At 44.6% G+C, this 18029-nt stretch overlaps 1 protein-coding gene across 5 annotated transcripts in view; it reads right to left on the reverse strand.

The window, feature by feature from the left end:
• KLHDC8B (kelch domain containing 8B) overlaps positions 1-18029 on the reverse strand; it is a 207291-nt gene that overhangs the window by 62198 nt on the left and 127064 nt on the right. For all 5 annotated transcript variants that reach the window (XM_073591791.1, XM_073591789.1, XM_073591788.1 and 2 more), the window contains one exon: positions 15302-15526. In XM_073591791.1, the coding sequence (XP_073447892.1) occupies positions 15302-15526 (225 nt within the window). The remainder of the gene's footprint in view (positions 1-15301; positions 15527-18029) is intronic.

The raw sequence follows: 18029 nt of genomic DNA on the forward strand, positions 1-18029 counted from the left end.
CCTCCACCCCATCCTGGAACGGTCGAAAAGCTGCGTAGGGAAGTTTCTTGCAGCTACCCCGTTCTGCGGCTGCAGTACCCTCGATCTCCTTCTGAACCTCAAGCATTTTCAGACGTGTTGTGTCTGCAGTAATCTGGGTGATCACCTCTTGGGGGGGAGTGGTGCTGTATAACGACAGCCGCCACTGGATCTCTCGCTAGAGCTCAGCCATCCTGGACCCCTCCATAGCCTGCCCTCTGCTTCGGTCGCTGGCCTGGTCACTCTCCATCAACTTGGCAATTACAGTTGCCTTTGACTTGTTGCTGGCGTTCTGTCGCCTTGATTCCAGCAGATCCCTTAGTGTGCTTCGCTTAAGGCTGGAGTAGCAAAGATCCATCCGATAAGGTCCCATTGGTGGTTTTGATGCTCCAGGCACAAGAAAGCATCCCACCGCTGCCAACCAAATGTGACGGACTCCGGACACCCTGTTGGGTATTTCCGCCAAGAAGCTGCTTCCCAAGTCCTGGAACACAAGACCAATGCATCTGTCTATGGAAACCCCAAGGACCAGTCAACACCAGTCTTGGAGTACACCACAAAATGAACTGCTTTATTCTTAGAAACACACTGAATTTATACAGCAAACCATCAGCTAAGGGTCTACTCCCATTATCTCAGACAAAGGTCACCTTACACAATAGAGCTAGTACTATTATCATAACAATGAACCCCTTAGACAGACCGCCTCCTCGAACTAACTTGCATAAGAAGCCGCAAGCAATTAGTGACCAGCTCTGGATAACTTAAGAACACATTATAACAAAGAGTTCTCCAGGCCATGGTTCTCCTGCAGCCCAAAGTCCGTGACATTACTATTCTAAATTTACATAGATAAATCTGTAAATCATTAAAATCTGGCATTTAATGTCTTCAATACAAGTGATACAATATAGACAAATATCCTCTTACTAATTGGCATTATGTCTGTTATTCAATTAAAGTACGTACACCTTTATTTACAACTAAAGGTCAATCCACCTGAAAAACACCCAACAATTTCCTAAATTTCTTTGAAACCCTATTGGTGAGATCTCTGCGTTGAAATCTCTAAGTCTTGCGTTGGCCATGATAAGGGGCTTCCACACTCCACACTCCAGACTGAAATGTTTTATTTTATAAAGAAAATTTAACATTAGGAGCTGGTCAGAATCATCTGAAACTCCCAAGTGGACAGAGACAGAGCTGAAACTTTTAGCAGGGAGATCTCAACATTGGAAGACAAATAGCAAGCCAGGGGCTTACTCAACCCACCCTGCTGCAGCTACAGTGTCTTGAAAAAGTATTCACACCCCTTGAAATTGTCCACATTGTGTCATGTTACAACTAAAAATGTAAATGTATTTTATTGGGATTTTATGTGATAGACCAACACAAAGTGGCACATACCGTAATTGTGAAGTGGAAGGAAAATGATAAATGTTTTTCAAATTTTTTTACAAATAAATATCTGAAAAGTGTGGGGGGCATTTGTATTCAGCCTCCTTTACTCTGATACCCCTAACTAAAATCTAGTGGAACCAATTGCCTTCAGAAGTCACCTAATTAGTAAATAGAGTCCACCTGTGTGTAATGTAATCTCAGTATAAATACAGCTGTTCTGTGAAGCCCTCAGAGGTTTGTTAGAGAACCTTAGTGAACAAACAGCATCATGAAGGCCAAGGAACACACCAAACAGGCCAGGGATAAAAAGAAGTTTAAAGCAAGGTTAGATTATAAAAAAATATTCCAAGTTTTGAACGTCTCATCAGAGGGCTCTGCGGGCACCCCTGCTTTACTGCATATGCAGATTGATTTTACTGTTGTGGGGTTAGTAACACTTAATTTATTTATTTTATTTATTTATTTCAGGTACTTATTTAGCGCCGCCAATTTACGCAGCGCTTTATATATACATTGTACATCGGTCCCTACCCTCAAGGAGCTTACACTCTAAGGTCCCTAACTCACATTCATACATACTAGGGACAATTTAGACAGGATCCAATTAACCTACCAGCATGTCTTTGGAGTGTGGGAGGAAACCGGAGTACCCGGAGGAAACCCACGCAGGCACAGGGAGAACACTTTAAATAAAGGCTCACACCAGTGGACGGCTGGAGCTCACTATTTTTTTGGGGGGGGGGCGGCACAACCAACACTCAGATGGCAGCAACCCCCCCGCGCGGGATACCAACGGCGGGTCATATAACCCAACCCCCACAGGAGACTAGCAGCGGCGATCAAACCCCCCCCCCCCCCCGTGGAAGACGAGGACAGTGGAGGTCATCTGAGAGGCTGCCTTACCTTATGGAGGCATTGAGGCAGGGAGAAGAAAAAGCCAGGCCGCACCGGCGAGCACACAGGAGACAGTCTCCTTCCCGCCGAACAGAAACCGGAAGAGTGTCCCGATTGGCCAGGGAGTCCTAAGCCTCCCTGGCCAATAGGGGCTTCCTGATTGGCCGGGAGGAGAATGAGAAAGAATAACAAATATTCATTTGCTAGTGCCACACAACTGGTTGGGATCAGGGCGCAGTACTCTGTGCCCCGAGCCCACCCTGTTTTGAAGCCTATTAGAGCCTCTGGCTCTAATCACGCGCTTCAAAAAAAGACACCCCCGCCATTGGAATCCATGCATCCGGCGCCCTGTATGTAGATCAGGGGGCCGGACGCATGGATGGGGCACCAAGACCAAGTCAGTAACTGGCATAATAGATAGATTTTGCCAAGCTTAGCCCATGGTAGTGCTCACCTCAGAATAATAATAAATATAGAGATAAACAAATACATTAAAAAAAAGAATAAAACAAACGAGAATAATTTTAAACATTAAAAAAAAAAAAAACACACACATTTATTTATTAATTTTTCTGGGTGGCAACTTTAAGAGCCTTCTGCCTCTGATCCGAGGCCTGTCTCTTTTTTGGGTAAAGACCCCTCTAAGGACCCTCTACTATCCTCTCAAAAGTAAAAGACAAAGATGGTTTGCGATTGCTATGAATAAGGCTGTAATGGCCGAAATATGTCAGCATTGATCCTGTTTATATGATGTAGCCAAATAAAGAATAATACTAATGATCTATTGAGTTTCCGGCTGAATTTCTGCTTTTGATGTTTGTATAGGGGAGTGGGGATCCCCCCCCAGCCTGAGCACCGAATCTCAGCAAGTATTCCTCAGTCGTGCCATTGAGCTTGGGTATTTTCTGCTTGTACAGTATATGGTTTGTGGTTGCATCCCATCACATGAAAGAAAAGACATATGACACTATAAGGAGGTGCTTTCCAAGGTGCTAGTACAAAGTAGACATGTGCACTGCTGAAAAAGGTGTTCGTTTTCGTTTCATTCATTTTTTTTTTTTTTGGGTCATTCGTTATGATCACAATTCGTAAATACGTAATTTAGAAAATTTGTAATTTAGAAAATCCAAAAATAAGAAAAAAAAAATCTTAAAATTCAAAAGAACGAAAATCCGAAAAAAATTAAAATAATAACTAATTATTGATATAAAGGTATTGGAATTTCCTTTCAAATTTGGCTGTTATTGAACGTAACGAATATGAATTTATCGGAAGTTACGAATTATGCGAAATAATGAATGCCGCACCTAAACAAATGGAACGGAATGGATTAATAATAAATAATGATAATAAAAAGTTTTTATTATTATTGTTATTTATTATTATTATTTCGTTAAGTTCCATTCGTTTAGATACGGCATTCGTTATTTCGGATAATTCGTAACTTCTGATAAATTCGTATTCATTAAGCTCACTAACAGCCAAATTTGAAAGGCAATTTCAATACCTATAATTTTTATTTTTTAAAAATACTTTATTGAAATTTTCCAACTGGACAGAGAACAACAATACCTAGCAAAGTGAACTCGCTGAGGGCTTTCCCTGAGTAGGGAGTAGGCCTGATAGCATACAATTTTGGTTCGCACGCAGGCAAACACTGAGTACAGAAATGGTGACACAAGGGAAAGGGAGTTTTCCAACTGTGAGAGCTGGTGTGGTATGGAGGGCAGAGGAACTTCTCTCCAGTCCCTGTAGCCGTCGCCCCTCCTTGACTCCCAAAACAGGAGAGGAAAGGGGGGAAGCAGATGGATGGGGGGGGAAGCGGATGGGTGGGGGGAGGGGTCTGGTGCTACCCTCCTAAGAAGGGAGTGCAACCCCTGGGCCTAGCTATAATTTAATAGTTAGTTATTATTTCAGATTTTTTCGAATTTTCGGGTTTTCAAATTTCGAATTTTCGAAAAAATTCGTTAAACGGGTTTTCGTTAATTTGGATGTTTCCGAATGAACAAATTTGTTGGAGTTCATTAAAAAAACTAATTTGGAACGAAACAAATTGCACATGTCTAGTACAAAGACTTTCCTGATGGCTGCAGGGATGCCTCTGCTACCTGTACCAGCTCCGCTATCCATGGCAGAGAAGCGAGCAGCAGTGAAATGGCAGAACCTCTAACAGGGGCATTGCATAGTTTCTTCAGACAGCAGCGAGCAGGCCTGGTCCCAGGTAGCACCCACAGGCAGGTTTTTTTCATGGTGGTCAATGAATATGTTGGCTACAGTTCGGATGCCAACAACCAGAAATGAAAAAACACTCCATGGACTACTCAGTATCTAATGCCGCGTACACATGATCGGACTTTACGGCATACTTGGTCCAGCATACCGGATTTCGTCTGACAATTCGATCGTGTGTGGGCTCCAGTGGACTTTGTTTTATCAAAAGTTTGATGGACTTAGATTTGAAACATGTTTCAAATCTATCCGACGGACTCGAGTCCGGTCGAAAAGTCCACTCGTCTGTATGCTAGTCCGACGGACAAAAACCGACGCTAGGGCAGCTATTGGCTACTGGCTATGAACTTCCTTGTTTTAGTCCGGTCGTACGTCATCATGTACGAATCCGTCGGACTTTGGTTGATCGTGTGTAGGCAAGTCCGTTCATTCGGAAAGTCCAACGTAAAGTCTGTGGAAAAGTCCGCCGGACAAAGTATGCCGTAAAGTCCGGTCATGTGTACGCGGCATTAGAAGGACCAGTGGCTGTAACTCGCACACCATGCTCTGGAGCAAGGGTCTCCAAACTTTCTAAACAAAGGGCCGGTTTACTGTCCTTCATATTTCAGGGGGGCTGGACTGTAGCCATTGGGAGTAGAAAAGGTCCCGACATCATTGAGAGAAAAATAATGCCGCATTGTTTGTCTCAGTTCGAGTAATTGTGCCCCATCATTTGTGTCAGTGGGAGGAATTTCCCCCTATCCCCTACCATTGGACCCCATTATTGGTGTCATTGGAAGAAATTGTTCCCCATTGTTGGTGTTATTGGGAGGAATTGTGCCCCATCATTGGTGTCATTGGGCCCCATTATTGGTGCCATTGGGAGAAATTGTGCCCCATCGTTGGTGTCATTGGGAGGAAATGTGCCCCAACATTGGTGTCATTGGGCCCCATTATTGGTGTCATTGGTAGAAATTGTGCCCCATCGTTGGTATCATTGGGGGGAATAGTGCCCCATCTTTGGTGTAACTGGGAGAAATTGTGTACCTTTATTGGTGTGAGTGTGTGTGTGTGTGGGGGGGTTATGTCCCATTGTTGGTATCAGTGGATGAAACTGTCCCCCAAGGGCCGCATAAAAGCAAGTGAAGGGCCGCATCTGGCCCCGGGCCACAGTTTGGAGACCCCTGCTCTAGAGGTGCTGGCCTGCCCTGTTGCAAGTGTTGTATCCGAAAGGATGTTTAACACAATTTTTTACTCATTGACTTCAATGACGTTTGGATCCAATATCTTCCAAATCCCAAACATTTTGACCTGTTTGGCTGAACTGCCCACAAATCTGCCCATAAATCAGAGTGGAGCAACAATACTCATGGCCCAGAAACTAAATTTAAAAGGAAGAGTTGGAACTTTGCATAGGGGCCATTGCGGGTGTACAAACCAGGGACCCAGGAGCCCCCAACAGTTTGAAGAACCTGGTGTGGTTTAGCTCTCCAGCATGCAACAAAATTTCAAATGACACTTTTCGGGAAGACAAACTCTCTTCTCGAAGGAGAATAACTGTCAAGTTTTCTTGCTTCTTTTTTTTTTATTACCAGTCTGTCACTGTTTTTCTTATCACTGCCATCCAACGTCTCAACTATCAGTGTTAAAAACTGAAAAAGGAGTAGGCAAAACTTCAGGGCAAAATATTAAGCCGTTATTTCAGCGATCTCTATAAAAATAAACCTTTGAGGCATGCCAGAAAAAAATCTAGCAGAATAAAATGAAAGTATATATACTATGTGTTTGACTCGGTAATGTGGTGACATCGCTTTTGATGTTCCTATATTACATATCCATATTTCGCTTACACTTTGGTTACATGATGTGACAGCGCACTGTAATTAATTTTTCCTCCTCCATGTTCCTTTTTGTGCTTTATTCGTCTTATATCATCCGCTTTTATCCCTCTGCATCCTTGGGCCCCACACTGCTTCCTGCTCATCCCCGCTTTACGTTAAATTAATTTAAATGAAAATAAGGAGTGTGCATTACACGGGGAGATGTAATATATAGAAGAGATGAGTCTCCTTAGGCATTATAAAGCGCATGGGATTGTAAGCGGTTCCACAGTATGACTGATGGCTCTATAAATTAATTTTTATTGAACGCGGTCTGCAAGATATAAATGGAAATAATTATGTTTCCAATCTCTGTAAGCCGTAAAACTAACGATGAAAGAAAAAGAGAGGCTGTCTATATGTTGTCATATCTATATGGGAAACGTGGTTTCAAAAAAACTGTCTGTACACGGACCATTAAACAATCCAAGCAGGGAAAGATTGTTCATACATGAATAAACTATTATCTCATAAATTATATCTACACTTGATCATTACCAGCTCAGACTTTATTATGTTAATGTAAATTCAAAGTGGACCTTCACCCTTTCCACCCACTTTCTGTTGTCTCACTTCTACCCCCCTCCCCTTTTCTTTGAGAACCTCACTTTTTTTATTACCTTTTTGGGGAACCTTTCCAGCACTTCCTAGGTTCTCGCCTAGGCAAGAATGACCATATGCATTAACCCCAGTCATCAGGGGGTCGGCTGTCCTTCCCTAGTTGCAACTGGCCCCCTGATGAGTCCCTGTGGCACATGCATGTCATTCTGGGGCTGGGTGCAAGAAGACGGAAAAGACAGCCGCCTCTTGAGTGTTAGAGAAGAAGATGGTGGCACAGGAGGAGCATCAAATCCCTACTAACCACAGGAATATATTTTTTGTTCATAACCCAGTAAAAAAGTTAAGGGGGAAATAGCATGGGGGGGGATTGAGCTTAGGTTCGGGCTTGGGTTTGGTTTAAACCCAAGTTTTTGTAATCCCAGAAGGCCAATGAGCTGCGGACAGGAGATTCATTGCCCTGCAGCTGACATACACAAAGCAGTGCCGCTTCCTACGACATAACTGACCTATGGCCGTATTGGGTTAATGTCATTGACCTTGTATATCTATGTGGCCATATTAGATCAATGATGTCACAAACATCCTTAGCCCTTTGTATACATGCAGCTACAGGGCAGGTATTCTCCTGCCTGCAGCTCATTGGCCCAGCAATGACAGCCAACTTCTTTGGACCAAACTCACCCTTAGTACTTATGTTGGACGTGAAAACATGGCTCGCAATCAGCTTTCCATGTTATCTGAATGGTACTCCATAGGGTTGTGGTCAAGGCTCTGCTCAGACTACTCAAGTTCCTTCCTCTACTAAACTGATCAAACCATGTCTTTATGAAGCTGGCTTTTTGTACAGGGGCACAGCAATGCTAGATTAGAAAAGGGCCTTCACCAAATGGTTACCTCAAGGCTGGAAGAGCACAATTGTCTACAACATTCTTTCTCAACCTTTTCAACACTTAGGAACCCTTGAAATAACTTTCCAGTTTCGACATTAGTGTGATGGTCAGTGGGAAGAATGTTCCTTACACTTGTGGTCACTGGGAAGAATTACCCCCTTACAGATAGCTAAAAAAATCTCTGGTGTCAGTGGGGACATTTCTGAGAGGCAGAAATTCCACATTCCTCAAGGAACCTCTATCAACCTCTGAAGGAACCCTAGGGTTCCTTGGAACCCTGGTCCACAAGGTCTTTCTATGCTGTAGCATTAACAGTACCCTTCACTGGAAACAGGGCCATCTTTAATATTGATTGGACCCTGGGCAAAAATTTTCTTGGGGGCCCTCCCCATGCAATTTCACTCTCCACCTGCTCTGAAACATACAATAAATAGCAATTAGACTTAAAATCAGTTTACTGCATCAGATCAGGCAGCAATTGTGATTGGTTGCCAGCGGTTACAGCATATCATTACTGCTTACTGACTGGTTGCTAGAGGTTACAGCACACATTACGGCTCACTGATTAGTTGCTAGAGGTTACAGAAAACGATTTCTGCTTGTTAATTGGTTGCTAGAGATTTCTGTACAGTATTACTGCTCACTGATTGGTTTCTAGAGGTTACAGCACATCATCTCCTCACTGCAGGGGGGCATGATATACATAAAAATGCTGCCTTTATTTACATATCAATGCCGCTGGCCACAGCTATTTCCTTATGAATGAGGCTGCTATTTACATATGAATGCCGGTTATTTACACGTAAACACAGGGTCTGCAGGTGAATCATCTGTACACAACAATAAGGCAGAGCTGGGCAGCATTGGTACCAGCACTTCACACTGAGATATCGGGACACAGCACAGGACTAAAACTTCAAAGGACAAGGGAATTTAAACTGGGATAGTTGGCAAGTATGAGGCAGCTGCTTTGGGCCCCGCAACAATGACAGGGCCCAGGGCAGCTGCCCCTTTTGCCCTGCCTTAAAGACGGCCCTGACTGGAAACACCTCAACTTGTGGAGGGGTTTCCTCATACTTTTAGCTATATAGATAGGTGTGTCATTCAAGTGTCTCCATAGCTTTGGGCATAAAAATATATTAAAATATTTACTCAAGATATGTACTGAAAGGAAAGCATGGTGGCTGAGCTTCCTGTAGATACCAGATACTGAACCTTCCAAAGTCAGTGTAACAGAGTGTCCTTATAAGCTATGATTTTATACAGTTATTAATAAAATTGCTTAGCAAACATACTTCCCAGCAGCCATCAGTCAGTGTGTGTACAGTTTCTGTCATACACGAGTGTGTGATTTATTACCCTCCTGCCATGATAATTTATGATGTCGGATTTGATTGAATACTAGCATGGAAAGGCTGTTATTATTAATAAATCGGAGACGGACGGACAAGTGTCCTGAGGCGTACAAGAGGGTCTGCGCTACATGCAGAGAATTGATATTGCCTCCCCTGCATATATTATCGCTCATGACAGCATCGACCTTTCATGGTACTAAAAGAGAATTACACGCCGATTACAGAGCGGACGGCATATTTATCTACCTGGAGAACCGTGACGCGTTGCAGTGGCTACTACACTCTCCGCCAATACAGTTTATCTAGATATTAGAGAGAGTAAGACGTGCTAAGTGCTCTGGGGCCCAAATGGCATAGTGGACCTGTTTTTTTGCAGACATAAAAATGAACTAGATGACATTTAGGAGGTTATTTACTAAAGCTGGAGAGTGCAAAATCTGGTGCAACTCTGCATAGAAACCAATCAGCTTCCAGGTTTTATTCTCAAAGCTTAACTGAACAAGGTAAAGTTAAAAGATGATTGGCTACCATGCACAGATTCTGATTGCATTAGTTTTAGTAAATCTTCCCCTATATTTGCTAAAGCACTGTGTATCATAAGCGACTACCATTGTTTTATACAATCAAAACTATGACCATAACCTGTCGATGCATGGACTCCATTAGACCTCCGAAGGTATGCTATGGTATCTGGCACCAAGCCGTCAGTAGAAGATCCTTTAAGTCATGGGTAGGCAACCTGGGGTCCTCCAGCTGTTGTGGAACTATATATCCCATGAGGCATTGCAAGGCTGGCAGTTACAATTACTCCCAGAGGCATGATGGGACTTGTAGTTCTGCAACAGCTGGAGGGCCCCAGGTTGCCTACTACTGCAAGTTGTGAGGTGGGGCCTCCATGGATTGGGCTTGTTTTTCTAGCACATCCTGCAGATGCTCAATGGATTGAGATCTGGAAAATTTTGAGGTTAAGTCAACACCTCAAACTCGTTGTGTTCCTCAAACCATTCTTGAATTCATCAGACCAGGCCACCTGGTCCAGTTCTGATGTTCATGTGCCCATTGAAGGCACTTTTGGGTGTGGACACGGGTCATCATGGGCACCCTGACCGGTCAGTGGCTACACAGCCCCATACACAAAAAACTGCGATGCTCCGCGTGTTCTGACACCTCTCTATCGGAAATCAGCATTCACTTTTTCAGCAATTTGAGTTTCGGTAGGTCTTCTATTGGATCAGACTACACAAGCCAGCCTTCCCTCCCCATCCATGAGCCTTGGCCGCCCATGACCCTGTTTTCCTTCTTTGGACCACTTTTGGTTGGTCCTGACCACTGCAGACTGGGAACATCCCACAAGAGCTGCAGTTTTGGTGTTGCTCTGACCCAGTCGTCTAGCCATTACAGTTTGGCCCTTGTCAAAGTCACTCCAATCTTTACGCGTGTCCATTTTTTCTACTTTCAATGTATCAACTTCAGGGACAACATGTTCACTTGGTACCTAATATATCCCACCCACTTTAAGATGCCATTGTAATTACATAATTAATGTATTTCACTTTACCTGTCAGTGGGCATAATGTTATGGCTGATCGTGTATGAAAATACGTGTTTTAACCTTTTTTAATCCTTCGTTGCATTCCAGTGCTGCTGATCTCCTTCACCCTCATTTCAGCCACTTGGTGCCCACATCCCTCGAGCATGGCGTTTCCCGATGATGATGACCACAGTGGATCAGGCCTGTGTGATATGTGTTGGAACCGCCACTTGTTGTCTCCTTTGGAAGTGCATGTAAAAGGGTGACAATGCAAGACTGCATTAGGAGACAGGGACAGAGTACCAAGTAACAAGGACCTTCATCGCAGGATTTCTAGGGATTACCAAGGTACATGGCATTTCTCAAAATGCCTTTCCTGGTGACTACAGCAGACCATGCCTACATAATCTGTATTGAAACAGCTACTTGTAGTCTCCATTGGAAGCCCATTTGACAGGGTGACAACACATGTGTGCATTAGGAAACAGGAACGGAGGGTTGTCGCCCTAAAACAGGAAGTGGCTGAACAAGAACATTCATGGTAGGATTTTCAGGGATTATAAGGTTGAATGGTGTTTCTTGAACAGTGGCGGTGTGTCCATAAGGGCGCATTGGCGCCGCCCCCTCTCTCCAGCCAACCCCTCTATGACCAATGGATAGTTTCATGTATAGCATGAATCTATCCATGGCCGCTGCTGCTAGCTACCCCCTATTAAGGCGCCCGGCCCCTTTTCGGGTGCCGGGCGCCTGAATCACAGTGGCTGGGGGGTGTTTTTGAAGCACCTGATTAGAGCCATAGGCTGCAAAATAGGTGAATTGCGAGCGCCATGCTTGGCGCTCGCAGTCCACCCAGGTGTGTTAGAAAAGTGAATGAATATTCGCTTTCCTAACACTGAACCGCCTCTCCACCAATCAGGTGCTCGGGTCTGTTACCCGTCACCTGATTGGCTAAAATGACAGGCGCCGCTATTGGACGCCTATCAGAAGGAGAGGATGGGAGGAGACGCATGGAGGACACCGCTCGCCGCCGTCACCCCTGCTGCCCCACTGAGACAGGGTAAGGCAGACAGCGAGTGGACGGGGGGGGTCACAGTGGCAGCATTCGATGGGCACAGTGGCAGCTATCGATGGGCAAAGTGGCAGCTATCGATGGGCACAGTGGCAGCTATCGATGGGCACAGTGGCAGCATTTGATGGACACAGTGGCAGTATTTGATGGGCACAGTGGCAGCATTTGATGGACACAGTGGCTGCAATTGATGGTCACAATGGTGGCATTAGATGGGCACAGTGGCAGCAATTGATGGGCACAGTGGCTGCGTTTGATGGGCACTGTGAGGCTGCAATTGATGGGTTTTTTTTCAGAATTTTTCAGTTTGTTTGCGCCCCCCCCCAAAAAATTTTGAGCACCAGCCTCCAATACACTTGAAGTCTCCATTGGGAGCCCATGTGACAGGGTGACAACTCAAGAGTGCATTAGAAGACAGGGAAGATCTAATGATATCTAGCGCTCATCCCCAACAGGCACTCGCTAATGGACTGAGCGACACTGGAACACCATAGAAAATTCACAGATTTGTCCTGGAGCTGGCACTGTCTGTACTGGCCGGTTTGTACTCACAAATGTCTCTGGATACTTGCATGTCTCCTCACAATATCAACCAGACATTTCTCCTGTGAGCTCTCCAGACCAGATCCTCAGTGAAATCGCAGCAAAATCCGGTAGAACAGGTCCCAGGCCCCCAGCTCTAATACAGCTGGGACCTCGATGAGCACTTGAGCAAGCCCCCCAGCTTAAGTGTAGTTGAGACCTCGATAAGTAAAGGTAGAAGCACAGCTGGACTGCCCAGAAGGGCAGCAGCCCTTCAGGCTGGGAACTTCTCTTCTTGGACAAGAACAGGGCTGCCTCAGGTCTCGTACTATTTATACACTTCCCAACCACCTACTGGGCCCCCCTCCCCTAGGGATTGTCTGAGACCACATATATATTAAAACTGTGGGCTTGTCTCTTCCAACCCTCTACATTCTAGAATCCTCCAGAAGTCAGGGGGAAGCAGTCAAACCTGCAGCCAGTGAAGCCTAGAACAGCCCAAACCAATCACAAACTGCTCCACTGATTACAGGGGAGCCAAAATGAACAAAATGTATCTAGACTATCTACCAACCTACCTAGGAGGGTGCTACAGATGGTTTATCAGCTGAAGACACTTAGTAGATAAATTATGTTGTTTGGGGCATTAGGTAAATTGATAGCAAGGGTATGGCGTGGGGTCCTTGGAATGCATATACATGGAGGCCAAGGGACTAGGGACAGCTACAGCATTGCATTGGGCTGAGCTGTATGTTCCTGTTATCGTGCATTTTACATGTTTGGATGTTCTGTTGGGGCTGCCTTCCTTTTTTTTGGGTGGAGTCCCCTGGATGCTCTGGAGCTGTTCCTGACATGGTTCCTTTGTATATCCCCTGCTGATGACCCCTACGAATACCAGGACATATTCATCAAGCCTGTTTGACCCTTCGTAATAAATGATCCAGGCTCTCTGGTAAGAGTACAACCTATTGTGGTGGTGGCGTGTTCACTTGGTGAAGGGATTGGATAACCTTATCTTCAGTTGAATACTTTTGATCGTTATGGCCCATTTAAGAGTCTGATTTTTCTGGACTGTTTATTTATAATTTTTTTCAGTATTTTTAATATCAATCATTGTAGCGTAACACACCTATATTTTGTTTCTTGTTTTTTGTGGTAATATCTCACATTTGTGGTGCAAAATGGAACTCCAGCTAAACCTTTTTCTTGGATAGAGAACGAAAGTGCTAGACAGTTTGTTAAGTTTTTATTGCAGTCTGTGTCCCCGCTGGAGAGATTCAACCTTTTTATTTGCCCGGGTGACCACAGAAAGTGATGTAAAGTCTGAAAATTTTGATTTGTCTTCGGAGCAAACGGTTAAGGAAAAATCCCAATGAGGACACCTGTTTCTGTGACAACTGTCTAAGATGAGAATTCTGTTTACTTTGCAAGAAGGTTATGTAAGATCCAACATTTTAGCATCAGAAGAGGTTAGGGTACTTCAAATCTTGCAATGAGGACAAATGTGCTGGTGACCACTGTCTCAGACTCTTTTCCTGTTCCACCTTTAGGACAGGAAGTGAAAAGTCCCAATCAGCATACAGCAAGTGAAAAAAAACCCCTTACCAATGTTTTGGCCCTACATACACTTTAACTGAGACCGTATATGGGAGATTTTCTCACTTCAGGTGTTGCTGATGTAATAAAATTAAGGATAAATCTCCCAAACAGGTGTAGAGACCCCAATGAACACCTATTAAAGGTTCTAGCTCTACACTGCTCTGAAAAACTACAGGCTAAAATACAGGGCAATGCCTAAACCAGGATACACTTGACCCATTTCCAAGGCAATACTGCAGCAGCCTTCATTGAATAGCAGACCACGATCCGGACCTGGACGAAGTGACGCTCGTGTCTGGACCGTTAATCTGCAGAGATGCCCACTGTACTACTGTCGTCGGTTGCTAGGATCACCGGCGTCCTAGCAACCAATGACATCACTTGTGCGCCCCACCCTCTTCAGCAATGTTCTCTGCCAAGCTCCCGCCCCCTGTAGTACGCGTCATCTTCAAGCTGCCACTCCTGCCCCTGCCTGCCTGGCTACATGGACTTATCTGTCAGGTACACTGTTTACTTAGATAGGCCCTACCAAGCTACAGTTGCACTGTGATGGTTCACAACTGAAATTTAAGGTTGGGCTCTCTGACGGGGGACACCTGCTGTATGGGGGCACCCTGATGAGGACACCTGCTCTATGGGGTCACCTGATCTAGGGGGCACTATGATGGGTACACCTGATGTAAAGGGGCACTCTGATGGGGACACCTGATCTATGGGGGCACTCAAATGGAAACACATGATATAAGAGGACACTCTGATGAGGGAACCTGATTTAAAAGGGATACTGTGATGTGGTAGATACTGTTGAAATGCATTTCTCATTTTTTGAGAAATGACAAAGAGTGCAATCTTTCTTAGTCATAGCACAAACAAGATTCGGACCTCGGCTGCAAGTAAATTTTAGTGACTGGACCTCCTTGAATTTTAATTCAGTACCCCTGTACTACAGCATTTATATTTTCCATATGAAATGTTGGGACCCAAAAAGATGTTTATTTTTGTTTAACTGTTGTATTTGAGCCAATATTAGTTGGCCAAATTCAACTAGACTTGTTTTGTAATGTTGACCATGTTTCCCCGCTCATCCAAGTGGCTTCCTCAGCTCACAAGTGGCCCTTACGTAAACAGAGGAAGCCACTTGTGTATATCGATAGGTTGCCACTCCTCTACAATCTCGTTTGTGCCACCTGGGGAGCTCGGGTGCAGGCCACTCGGATAAACAGTGAAACATCTTCAACATTACAGAACAAGTCCAGTTGAATGTGACCAACTACTACGAGATACACCATAACCCAGAGAAATAAAACCTTTACACCCATTGTTGTTTTATCTACATTAAAGGGTATAAGAGATTACAGTAAAAGAGCACTCACCTTGCTCAGTGTCAAACATCTCCACAGTGCTCACAAAGTGGGGTCGAGAGTAGAAATTGTGGGGACCAGGCTGCTGCAAGCCACCGAGACTGTAGAAAAAGTTCTCCGCCATAGTGCAGCTGGCAAAGGCACGCCGGCTTGGGATGCTGGGATAGCGAGTCCAGCTGTTCACCTCCAGGTCCAGAGCCTCAAAGGCTGTTACTGGAAGCTTACCCTGTCTGCCCCCTGACAAAAGAAGAGAGCAGGGTAAGCAAAAGACCAACACCAATCACCAAACAATACCACAAACAATAATTACTTCTCAGAAGGGAGGAGCCATCTCAGACAATGCACATTGCTCATAGAAAAGCTGACAAATTATTGGTCATTATGGGCAATACAGATATTTTCCTCTGGTTTATATTTCCATGCTCTTTTAAAAGATAACCAGTATCATATTTACAAATGCAAGAAGTTAAGTACAGAAAAGAGCAGTACGCCAAATGTTGAAGAGTCTGAATATTTATTTTTTATAATACCTAAAAAGAACCAGCCAATAAGTTATGCTCAGAATAAATAAAGAGATGAAAGCTATTGGCTACTGCCCCGTTTACAGTCCCGACGTACGTGTTTTACGTCACCGCGTTCAGAATGATCGGATTTTCCGACAACTTTGTGTGACCGTGTGTATGCAAGACAAGTTTGAGCCAACATCCGTTGGAAAAAATCCTAGGATTTTGTTGTCGGAATGTCCAGTCAATGTCCTACCGTGTGTATGGGGCATTAGTGTTTTTGAACTTTGCAACCTTTACGAGTCCAGCATCACCTCAAGTCAACTTTTAACCAGTATATTCAGCCCTGATAAAGGCTGGGTCCCTTAGAATGTCTGAAATGTGTTAAATGGTTTCTTTTGGCTATAGTCAGACAAAGCAAAAATATTTGAACACTTAAAGAGAGGCCGCCTTTTTCAAAGAGAGATCTAATGTCCGTTGCAAAAGAAATCTCTGAATACTTATCTCTCTGGAGGAAGCCAAATTTGGACTTGGCATTTTTAAAGGGCTACAGCCTCCAACAGAATCTTCAGCATTCAACTTTTCCGAGTGGGTCAGTTGCCTGCGTTTCCCGTGGTGCACTGTGGCTCCATATGCTGCCCCCTATGTTACTACAGAGTGCAGTAGTGGTAATAGGGGCAGGCTAGATGATCCATTGAGTAAAGCTGGGGACCATGGACTTCTAACACCTAGAAGTGAGTTAGACGATCCATTGAGTACAGCTGGGGACCATGGGCTTCTAACACCTGGAAGTGTGTTAGATGATCCATTGAGTACAGCTGGGGACTATGGGCGTCTAACACCTGGAAGTGAGTTAGATGATCCATTGAGTACAGCTGCCAACCATGGGTGTCTAACACCTGGAAGAGTGTTAGATGATCCATTGAGTACAGCTGCCAACCATGGGTGTCTAACACCTCGAAGAGTGTTAGATGATCCATTGAGTACAGCTGCCAACCATGGGTGTCTTACACCTGGAAGTGTGTTAGATGATCCATTGAGTACAGCTGGGGACCATGGGCATCCAACACCTGGAAGTTTGTTAGATGATCCATTGCGTACAGCTGCCGGCCATGGACATCTAACACCTGGAAGTGTGTTAGACGATCCATTGAGTACAGCTGCTGATCATGGGCATCCAACACCTGGAAGAGTGTTAGATGATCCATTAAGTACAGCTGTTGACCCAGGGGTGTCTAACACCTGGAAGCGTGCTGGATGATCCATTGAGTACAGCTGGGAGACCATGCGCATCCAACACCTGGAAGTGTGTTAAATGATCCATTGAGTACAGCTGCCGGCCATGGACATCTAACAACTGGAAGAGTGCTAGATGATTCCATTGAGTACAGCTGGGGACCATGAGCATCTAACATATGGGGGTGAGTCTGTTGCAAGGTGTTGAGTTCTGGTGCTTGAAGCCACTGGAGTTCGGACTTGACACCCACCACCACCAGAGCAGCAAATATTTGGAACCTCTGCTGACTATGGTTGTGATGGTCTGCTGAAGTGGCGCATCCTCTTTTTTTCCAACTGGTATTGTTGCCACCCATCTTATAGGTGGGATCACAAATGATGGTATTACTTAGTTTAAGAACATTTCAACGGCTATAGACAGGGCTATCTTTAATATTGATTGGACATCAGATCAGGCAGTAATTGCGATTGGTTGCCAGCGGTTACAGCATATCATTACTGCTTACTGACTGGTTGCTAGAGGTTACAGCACACATTACGGCTCACTGAGTTGCTAGAGGTTACAGAACCTCTACACGTAAACACAGGGTCTGCAGGTGAATCATCTGTACACAACAATAAGGCAGAGCTGGGCAGCATTGGTACCAGCACTTCACACTGAGATATCGGGACACAGCACAGGACTAAAACTTCAAAGGACAAGGGAATTTAAACTGGGATAGTTGGCAAGTATGAGGCAGCTGCTTTGGGCCCCACAACAATGACAGGGCCCAGGGCAGCTGCCCCTTTTGCCCTGCCTTAAAGACGGCCCTGGCTATAGATTGATGAGGACTAGGAAGAGAAGGAGTAGGTGGGTCAACATTGTTTTTAACATGGTGAGAGTTCTGTATCAAAGGTTTCTGATGTTTCTTGCTTGAAAACATTCCTGCCACCAAAAATATGTCTCCTTCCATTATGTAGGTATGGCAGGAACATTTCAATTTAATGGGCATCACAAAGAA

This window comes from Aquarana catesbeiana, linkage group LG07 (genome assembly GCF_042186555.1).
Source record: "Aquarana catesbeiana isolate 2022-GZ linkage group LG07, ASM4218655v1, whole genome shotgun sequence".
NCBI classification, from domain to species: domain Eukaryota; kingdom Metazoa; phylum Chordata; class Amphibia; order Anura; family Ranidae; genus Aquarana; species Aquarana catesbeiana.